At 31.7% G+C, this 11,276-nt stretch overlaps 1 protein-coding gene and 1 long non-coding RNA gene across 3 annotated transcripts in view; one reads left to right on the plus strand and one right to left on the minus strand.

The window, feature by feature from the left end:
- The window catches only part of LOC126738218 (regulator of telomere elongation helicase 1 homolog), a 48,411-nt gene extending 41,960 nt beyond the window's left edge, over window positions 1–6,451 (plus strand). The window contains exon 17 of one of the 2 annotated variants that reach the window (XM_050443440.1): window positions 6,095–6,229. Coding sequence is in view for 1 of the 2 variants with exons in the window: in XM_050443439.1 (XP_050299396.1) it covers window positions 6,095–6,316 (222 nt within the window). In the remaining variant the exon portion in view is untranslated. Of the gene's footprint in view, window positions 1–6,094 lie in introns of both variants that reach the window. The other variant, XM_050443439.1, reaches the window with a different exon arrangement.
- Window positions 722–10,585, minus strand: LOC126738219 (uncharacterized). The gene is made up of 2 exons (XR_007661259.1): window positions 10,292–10,585; window positions 722–2,479 (listed from the first exon to the last, which is right to left on the minus strand). It is a non-coding gene; the product is annotated as an uncharacterized LOC126738219 (long non-coding RNA).
- Window positions 10,586–11,276: the final 691 nt, after the last annotated feature.

Raw genomic sequence — 11,276 nt, forward strand, 5'->3', positions numbered from 1 at the left:
GCTGTGGTAACTGATGATATAATTGAGGCATTGAGGCATGGACAAGAAAGTATTCTTATACTATTAGATTACTCCAAGGCGTTTGACATTATAAATCTTCGACTCTTGTTAGCAAAGCTAAGATATTACGGTTTTGACGTCGTCTCACTGTTACTCATTGCATCGTATTTTTCAAACAGGTCACAAAAAAGTGTTTGTTAATGGTGTGTACTCGGAGTCTAGTGCCATACTATCAGAAGTACCTCAGGGCTCTATCATTGGTCCTCTTTTCTTTATTATTTACACGTCTAAACTTATAAGCTCTCTTTATGTCGGAAAGATACAAGCTTTTTGCTGAGGATACTCAGATATACTATCACTTCTCTTCAAAATACTCTGTTACTTGTAACGAAACTATTAATCATGAATTAAATAACCCAAAAGATCTCTCTAAAAAATACGGCCTTCAACTTAATCCATCAAAATCAAAGCTTATGCTGTTTGGCAAAAGAAATCAAAACGAATATTTAAAGAATAATATTAAAATTAAAATAGATGACCAAATATTACCATTATGTAATTCTGCTCGTAATCTGGGTATTCTACTTGATTGTCAGCTTAATTAATCGTGTTAAGCAGCTTCTACAAAGGTCATATATATCGCTTAACATCTTCAGACCCAAGAGTCTATTACATGAAATTTAGAAAAACACATTGCATTATAATATATTTATATATATATATATATATATAATATTATATTAGTTATATATATTAGTTATGAAATAACTCAAAACAATTTCTGTCAACGCTACCACACGGAAAAATATTGCAGGAGGTGCATTTTGCAAATGTTAATTTTCCACAACCAGATATTCGACATTTAGATCGTGATTTTTGCTGGTTCTTCATGAAAGTAGGTAAATGCTTATTTCCTTTTTTTCTGTCTCTCTTGTCTGGTACGGGCTCAACTTTTCTTTGCTTGCGAGAAGTTGGTAATTCATCTTCTTCCTCAATATTATTTTCTTCATTTTTGCTTTCATTAGCAGAATGAATTAACGATTTACCCAGCGAGAGTTTAAAATCAAGATAATTCATAATATCCTTCTTTGCATGATTTAAAAACATAGAATTCTCTCTTGAAAAATCAAAAAAGTGATAAATGGTTCGAATCGTCCATTTGCCTGTTCGAGCACGCATAGGATACTTCCCAATCACTCTATCCAGTAGATCTACCCCTCCCGTTTTTAAATTGTATTCATTTACTATTGCAGGCTGATTTATTGTTATTTATTTATTTTCGGTTTTGGACCAACGTGAACATGTGCCTATAAGTATTATATTATAGTATTATATAGTTCCTATAAATATTATATGTAAGTATTTATAGTGACTCAACGCCAGCAGATGATGAAGCAAAGTGTACAGGTTTCGAATCAAACCACTTTACTAAATTGACGTTGGAATCCTGTCTTACCAACTGGTCATGGAAACCTCTACCTGATTTTTTTAAATCGTTATCTTTTAAAAATGTTGTGTTTTTTGAAAGCCTATTTGGCATCATGGTTCCTGTTAGGGTTAGTTTTCTGGACAATAATGCATCTATTAGTGGAATAGATGTAAAATATCTGTCAGTGGAAACTGAAACACAAGCTGGTAAAGTGTCAGTTAGTTTGAGTAGCATTCTGCCACCTATATCAAGCTTCTCTGGTATAGGAGTGAGCGCTGACTGTAGTGATGAGCCCTTTCCTTCGTACAAGTAAAAATCCAAAGGAATTCCAGTTGGTGTTGTCATTACAAAATTCTTAATGCCTACTGGTTCAGGTTTTTGTGATATGGAATGATATCATCTGTTCGTCGATGGATGCCGCCTCAGTACGTTTATTTTGTCTACATCCTTTCAAAACTCTGTCAAGCATTGGCCTTACTTTCCAAAACATATCTAAACTCCTTTGCTCCCTTGATCATGTCATCTTCTACAAGTTTCAGACGACAGCGCAAACCAAAGTATCGGTCTCTGGTAATATTATCAGATATCATGGTAACCCTCATTTCTCTGGATCAAAACATCCGAATTCTTGGAAGTCCGTAAATTCCAATTAATATCGACACTCCAAAAAACATTTTTATTCCATTAGAAGTAGCTCTCATGCTTGTGTAAAGTGCAATATCTTCGTAAAAGTCGTCTGAAATATATTTTTCTAAATATTTGATGGGGTACTCTAACTCTTTGTTTACATCAGCAGCATCATTCAAAAATGGAAAAGAATGTACCTCTAGCTTAGCAGTTCGGCCCCAACTTTTTTTCTTGCTGGGAGAAAATGGGACAAAGGTAGGTCATCGTCTGATGATGAAGAGTCGGTTTGTTGATCTTCTTCATCTTCAGCAAAATGCGTTGTCAGGTCCTCCTCTTCATCTTCTGATGACAGCTCTCCGATATCCGACTGGTTCAAATCAATGTTGTCTGCTAAATCTTGAAGCTCCTTTTGTGTTAAAGGTCCTAAAACAAAAATATTAAAAGTAGATCTGAATCGGTAGAATCCCAAGGTATCACCAATGATACCTTAACTAAAACTCTCCAAATCATCCGAAATTTTAACTTTTTTCACAATTTTTTATTAAATCGTAATTCTGCAAGCTACAAACTATATTTTAAACAAAACAAAATAATTAATTTTTCTATACAGTAAAACTCCACTAATTCGAACTTCTTTATCTCGAAATATCCCTAATTCAAATATTTTATACTACCAAAAAAGGTATCATCAAGTTTATATGATATTTTATCTCTATAAGTCGAATTTCTCTATCTCGAATTTTTGAAGTCGAAATAACGTTTAACGCATTGCCGATGGCTAACTCGAATTTTGCGGGGAAGTACAGACATTTTTCTAGGAAAAAATCTGTTTGTTACATGGATTTGCTATTGCATCATTTTTCTTTTTATTAGTTCAAACGGAAAAAGGCTCTCATCGCGACGTGGCGGTTTTGTGGTTACAGTTTTTTGGTGCGTATGCGAATTAAGACAATTTGTTTTTATTAAAAATAATTATGGCTAAGAAATTTAAAGTGCTTACCATTATGTGAGAAATTGAAATTAATTGCTGAAGTGGAAAAAAGTGAAAAGAAAGAGAAAGATATTGCCGAACAGTTTGGGATACCACCCAATACTCTGTCAACGATCCTAAAAAACAAGGATAGACTTTTAGAAAAAAAAGATGATTACGCTTCAAACTGTAAGAGGAGAAGGCTTACACCTTGTGTGAATGAAGATATTGATGAAGCAATGCTTAAGTGGGTTACTATGGCACGAAATAAAAATCTCCCTCTATCTGGAATCTTATAAGAGAAAAAGCTAAGGAGTTTGCAACTGCTTTAGGGCGGGACGCTTTTGCAGCTAGCATAGGATGGTTAGATAAGTTTAAAACTAGGCATAACATCGTTCAAATGTCTTTATGTGGTGAAAGTGCTTCTGCAGATTTGGCGTCTTGTGAAGAATGGCAAAATAATGTATTGCCCACTCTGATCGGTCAATATGATAAGGATGACATTTTTAATGCTGATGAAACAGGGTTTTCTTTAAATGTTTACCCAACAAAACACTAGCATTTAAAGGACAAAAATGCCATGGTGGCAAAAACAGCAAGGAACGAATTACAGTTATGGTTGGAAGTAATATGAGTGGGACTGAAAAGCTTAGGTTGCTAATCATTGGTAAGTCAAAGAATCCACGTTGTTTTAAGGGCATTAAATCATTTGCAGTGGACTATGATTTTAATAAAAAAGCATGGATGACAAGTGAGACTTATGAAAAATGGCTATTAAAGCTTGATAAGAAATTTGCAGCCCAAAGAAGAAAAGTTTTACTATTCGTTGATAATTGTCCTGCACATCCCAAGTCTGTTGAATCTAAGTTAAAAAATATTAAACTTGAATATTTTCCGCCTAACCTTACGTCAATCTTACAACCCATGGATCAAGGAATTATAAAAAATTTGAAGCAACATTATAGGAAGCGGATTGTTATGAAAGTTTTAGCCCATATGGAAGTGGCAACTCCTACAACTGTGACGTTACTTGACGCAATTCAAGATCTTAATAAAACGTGGACTCTGGACGTAAAAGAACAAACCATTGCTAATTGCTTTAGAAAAGCAGGATTTGTTAAAGATAAAGTTCAACAAGATGCTGATAACTGGGACGAGGATGACCTTGTTCCATTATCTAAATTAAAAACCCTGTGGACCTCATACAGAAGGGCTATAAACATGAGTGATGTTTCATTTGAAGACTATGTGACGATTGATAATAATGTACAAACAACAGGTTTTCCAACTGATGAAGAGATCCTAGAAAGCGTAATAGAAAATCTTGTTCCAAATAAAAAAGGTAGGCTAGTCTACATTATGCCTTTTTAGATTGTAAGAATTGTTTTGTATTGTTTCAGACCCTGAAGAAAATGAAGATGATGGCCAAAGCGAAGGTGAGACTGTTCCGACGCCTACAATTGACGAGACGATTTCCGCTATTGAAAAGATAAGATGTTTTATTTTATCCAGAGAAAATATTCCATATGAAATACACAATTCTTTAAATTTATTAGAAGATTTTATAGATAAGGAAAAATGGACCAATTTCACACAAAAAAAAATAACTGACTTCTTTAAAAAAAATTTATAAACATATTGATATGCATACATATTATGTAACACATACAACATACAAAATTTTAGTTTTATACGAAGAAAATACTTTTTTTGGTACTAATAAACAATAACCCCTTAATTAGGCGTTTTTTTCTGTAAGTCGATTTTTCCATAAGTCGAATTTTTTAGTCTGTCCCTTGAAGATTCGAGTTAGAGAAGTTTCACTGTACTTACGTTTATTTCTACTATGGTCCAAGAAACACAAGTCCAAACGTAAACAAACCGCATAAAATTATAACCTCAAAATGACAAAATCGCGTGCGGAAAAAAAAATAAACAGCATTGCCAGTGGGCATCACCAATGGATACGTCTGGTTCCGAGCGAAATATTAATGCGCGCTTTGTTTGAGAAAATAAAATCTCAACGTATCATCATCTATGATACCTGGGGTCTGAAGAGGTTAAACAACTATATTCCAAAAGAAACCTTTTAAGTACGCAGTTAATGGCAATGTTATGTGAAACTCTTGTACTTTCCCACTTTAACTATGCTGATTTTATTTATGGTCCTTCTCTTCGTCAAGCGGAACAATAATATATTCAAAAGGTGCAGAATGCATGTATTCGTTTAATTTTTAATTTAAGAAATTCAGATCACGTATCACATAAAATTAATGAGTTGAACTGGTTAAATATTTCAAACCGTAGAACTCAACATTTGGGTATTTTTATGCAATTACTAATTCAAAATTCATATCTAAATCTCTAAAAAATAAATTTAAATATATTATTCCTCGACATAATACAAGAACATACAAGAAGTCTTTTACTTAAATATAATGCAATTAAAACATGTAATTCCTTGCCAAACAATGACTTACTACTTCATAATTTAACTAAGTTTAAGTCATGATTTAGGTTGTATTTGTTTAGGGAACAGTTGAGCTCCTATTTTTCAACTCACTAGTATGGTGTGCTCCAGGGGTAACATGATGGTTGTTTACGATTGCATACAAAGGTATTTGTTTGTGTACAGTCTTGTTTCGGTGCAGGCTTTCTCCCCCGTATTAAGTTTTTTTTTCTAGTGGGAACAATTATTTCTTTATAATATGTCATCATATGTATGATTACCTAAATTTATTTATTATTTATTAGGGTTAAGTCTGAGTAGCCTTAGGCTAGACTTCACCCTTTTTTTTCTTTTTCATTTGTAATATTTCTCAATCTGTTATTACGATTATTATTATATTATTAAATCAATTGAAAAATATCAAACTACATTGAAACGTACGTCTAACAATCGCATTTCTTACCCTGGGCAAAATGTACAAGCCTGCTACCAAAAATGAAAAAGAACGCTCAATAAACAACCAAGATATTGGCTTGTACCCATCAATACTGATCATCAATCTTATTACGAATACTTCTTATGTTTACGTAATGTATGTTAAGCTTAACATTTTTTTTAGGTAAAATCCCTTCTGCGCAGCAATTTTACGCCGTTCTTTGGTCACGTTAACGAGTACAAAGAGAACGGTAACGTCGACAAGATGTTCCGAGCGGTGTACCCGCTGGTGGAACAACATAAGTTTATCCTGAGCGGGTTGATCCCGTTTATTAAACACCAGGACCAGGAGACCTATAAAACCTTTTTAAAAAACCACGATATTAGTGTGCCCGAAGATCTATAACTTTGCATATTACTGATCTTTTTATTTTATATTTGTTACTTATTATACCGCAGTAGCTAGTAAGGTTATCAATGTAAATTGAAAATAACACTTGTGATTTTTTCTTATAAAAAAATAAAATATTTTAAACGATTACTTATAGAGATTTTATTATAATGATTATTTTATACATTGTAGTAATCACGAGACCGCTTAAATTTCGCACGTTTTCGCAATAAATATTTGATAAGTAAAGCACCTAAACAATTTGCAAAGTGAAAAGGTTCAAGTGGCTTGCACTAAGTGGTCTCCTGATTTATTGGATCGTGAGGTGGACTATTCACGTGAACACGTGATCTAAATTGTCCTAAAGTATGAATCAGTCGAATTTCAATATAATCTCGTTACACTTCAAATTTAAAAATGATCGGACATTAGAATCGACATGAAGGTCATAAAAAAATTGGTGTAATTTTGGGGATTACACGTGTTTCGCCATCTGTTATCGCATTAGATTAAAGACACATTGTTTTCGGACTAAACCACTATAAAAGTATTAAAAAATAGATTTTATAATATAATAAATGTTTTTTATTTGCAAATATACGTTACATAAAATAATTGTAAATTAAATGCAAATAAAGGGCCTACAAATTCAGATGATTTCTACAGTGCAGATTCTGGTTTTCAAAATTGTGACCCGAAAAAATAAGGAATATTTTATTAAAGGACAGTTGAGATGTTTCCAAATAATATTTAAAACGATATAAGTACTAGTATGCATGTACTAAACTTACACAAGCTAAAAGAATACATAATCTATTACTAAAAAGTATTTTCCGACAAGACATGCCAGGTACATACACAAAGAGCAAAAAAAAATTAATACACCTTTATTAAATATTCTATAAAAATTTATAATAATATTCTTTGTAATAAGGTAAAGATATTTAAATTCTATTGCTGGCTCATTAGAATTGACGTCATTCTCTTTAAAAAGTATCATTAGATAACATTAGAAGACTTGGACCTAGAGAATTTAATTTGAGAAGCAACATTATAACGACGCCGTCACGACAAAAAGGCGTAAGTGCCAACCAGCAAATTTTACAGGAGATCCAAAAAATTAATACTGCTTGTTCTAAATGCTTGGATAAGTTTTATTGTTTACAAACTGATAAAGTGGTGTTTAAAATGAAGAATTTTATTTAAAAAAATGTAAAAAACGTTTTAGTTTTCCATTATAATTATTGTTTTGTCGTTTACGACTTTTCTAATAAAATCTTTTCTATCATTACGGTCTTTACGCCTTTCTAATTGGACTTACGCCTTCTCTAAAAAATATGTATAGTTTAAAAATGTATTCGGAATGATAATGCTTTTTAATAGACAATTTCTTACATAAAATTGTCAGATCTTGATATTTTGATTTATTAATTGGTAATTTATTTGTATACGCGCGGCGCGGCAAGGTAATTTTCGACAACTCCAATCAACTTTATAAAATTGTGATTCTAAATCATATCTTGTGGAAATCTCAATGCAAGTTAAATCTAATTTTAAAAGCTTTGCCTTTTTTATATCTGTTATTTTAATTTCGGTACCATCTGTTGCCTTAATCTTTTTTAAAGAAGTTACTGCATTCCAATCCAAAAAGTCAGAAAAATTAATTTGAACTACCTCATATGGCTTAGGCCGCTTTCTAGTATTCCTAATGACAGTAGGCCATTCTAAGGGTGCTTGAATGTTCATGGATGCAGTATATTTTTCAATAACGGCGTGAACACTATCTACTGGCATATAGGTATGCCCCGTTACTAAATAAGTTATTGAAATATCGGTTACATGCAGTGAATTTTGTACCGAAAATCATACTTGGGCCATGTGGTGTAGAAAGAACTTTTTGTAGGTCAAACGACATGACAAGAAACCCGTCTTTCGATGATTTTTCCTGCTCTGCAAGAAAAATCCGTTTTGCTTCATCTTTTTCTTTGGTGTGTTTTAAGTAGTCATCTTTTACGGAATCAGTTTTTTCAACATCTGGAATATTTTTCTATTTTTTCACATTTCAGACACTTATCTTTTTTAGGTCTGTGTATTCCAATATTATATTTTTCTTTAAAATTTTTTCTAAACGCTAAGAGTTTAATCGGTTTATTTCCAAGACTTTTTACTACCGATTCGTACATTCTAAACAGATTTTGTACATTTCTAATTTCGCTTGAAAGATACAACCTATTACTTGAGGCACGGCAATTGTGAGGGTACTCTCGGCAGACTTTTTATAAAATTGTCGAACTCATTTATTGGATCTTCATTTATTATTGGATTTCTTCTATGGTCCCTATTTTCTTTTAGTTTTCCTTGAATGGAGTTTCTATTATTTTTTGTGAAATGTTTAAAGTGTTAATTACAAACTGTTGACAAACTTGATCTTGCATCCCTTCCTTCATGAAATAATATTGGTATGTAAGGCCGCTCCTTGGCGATTCCTTTTTAGTCCTCTTGCGTTTTATTGGTACTACATTAACACATCCATTCAAAAAACTTTTTTTTTTCACTGAACTCTCCATACTCCGATAAAGCGAGAAAAGTTCTAATCTCTCCTCCTCCGTAAAAGCATTGCAGTTGTTTACATATTTTTTATTCAAACAGGGATTTGGTAAAATAGACTTGGCCTTTACTGTTTCATTTTTATAATTTAAATGAGATAAACCTGAATTTCGCAGTCTTTTGTTTCTAAGGCACTTGCCTTTTTTTTCTTCCTTCCTATTAAATAATTGTTGCTAGAGATTCGCTAGATTCGGCACTAGATTGGTTACTGTCATCAGAAAAAGACATGCTAGTAGAAGATAATACGGGAACTGTTGTTTTCGGTTGATGGTCCTGCTGCATCCTTTTTTTTTCTTGATTATTTTCATCTTCCAGTATTTTGTCACTAAATTGCTCTGGATACAACGTATCTTCATCGTTTGAATCCGAATAGTCTACTAAACATGATCTTACACTACTACAAGTTTTAGTCACAGTTTCATCAGTTTCAAGTAAAACATCAGTTTAACATTTTTCAGTCTTATCGGAAATACATTGTAACGAAGTAAAAAAAATATCTTGGTCACCTAGGATAATATTTAACAACATTTACAGAACCTTCTCTTTGTTCCCCAAAGAGAATGTCATATTGCAAAGCTTCATTAAATATGATAATATTGGTTCTTGTATCATCTAAAGCCTTATTTGGTAATTCTGGTGCAATTACTACTTGTTCTTGCGCCATTTTAACCATTTTTCGACTTCGAGACATCTGAAAAAAAAACTTATTATTATAACATAGGGGGGTTATTATTATTATTTTTTTTGTTAAATAACATAAAAAACTATACTGTATAAAACTCTTTTAAAAAATCTTTTATGACACAAGTGTAATTAAATAAAAATTATTTATTTTTTATAGCTACTATGTTTTTAAAACAATCATAACAGTTTATTATTTAAATTAAGTATATTTTTTAATACTTTAAATTATAACTAATAATAATTATTATACTCAATAGTACTATTATTTTTTTATTACTAAATTTAATGATTTTACATTTTGGTTTCTTAAGGCGTAAGCGACACATCCTCACTTAATTTTAAAGTTAAAAATTATGTACCTATTTTTTGCACAACATTAGCGTGCATTATATAATTATTAAAAATAATATTGCATTAATTAAAATATTTTTTAATAATTAATTAATAAAAGCAATAATTTACAATGGAAGTTTAACTTTTGTAGCAGATAGACTAATCTAAACTTTGTGTTACTTGCTTATGGGAGAATGGCGGTTAAGCCTTTTAAAAATTGTAGTTTCAAAAGGCGTAACCGCCAAAAACATAATTAAGGGCTTTTTTACCTATATTAAAAACAAATGTTCATTTCAATATATCAATTTACCTTATAAAGTTAAATCCAGTCAAAATAACCCATAAATACTAATTATTTATACTTACCATGGTATAAAATTTGCACCGGGCGTAAGAGCACCTTTCACCGTGGGAGTTAAACGATCACTAATGGAAAATCGGCATAAAGTGGCACTTACAAATCTTTAGGGTCAAATTAGAGCGAATATAATTTTTTGTCGCTTGCGTTCAATACACCAAAAGATGAGTCGTTTAAAGAGGAATTCGTTTCAGTTAAAATCTCAATTTTGATTTTTTGGCACTTACGCCTTTTTGTCGTGACGGCGTCGATATGAAAAAGACTATATATTTCAGTTCTATGTCTAGGTATATAAATATGGTTTCCCCTCAAATTTAAATCATATGTGTCCGTTTGGAATGTTATTTTCTCGTAAATATAAGGTGTGTAACGGTGCATTAGAATTTTATGGTAGAAAGTACGTGAGCGGAGTATTTACCGATTCTGCATATTAAGCCATCTTAAACACTGAGAACTTATATGTCATGTCGTTTATATGTCTGCAATATCAAGTATATAGTCTGCGAATACCAAAGATTAGACGTATATAAGAGTTCCGGAGTTTTTGTAATATGTTTTTATCATTGCAATCCAAACACCAACTTTATCACAATAATTATACTGTGAAAGCACTAAGGTCTCGCACAATAATTTTTGACACCTTGATGTAGATTTATTAATTTAAGATCAAAATAAGCTTTCTTAAGAATATCAGACACGTGGAACCTGAAACGCAGCTCATGATCAATCGACAGACCCAAACTCTTTTAAATTTCTTATATTATTTTTATTTTCGAAAAGCATGACACTTGACTTAGATGGATTCAACGTTAAAAGATGTTCAGAAGAAATGTTATCTAAAGCCAGCAAATCATTATTTATTTTTATCTATCCAATTTTAAACTGTTCAGGTAAGAAAGAAAAATACAACTTTATGTAATAAAGAATGTTCAGTCACATTTTTTTGCTATTCTGTATGTTTTATTTTTCTAAGAGCTAGCTTTCGAAAGTATC

Source organism: Anthonomus grandis, chromosome 7 (assembly GCF_022605725.1).
Source record: "Anthonomus grandis grandis chromosome 7, icAntGran1.3, whole genome shotgun sequence".
NCBI lineage: Eukaryota > Metazoa > Arthropoda > Insecta > Coleoptera > Curculionidae > Anthonomus > Anthonomus grandis.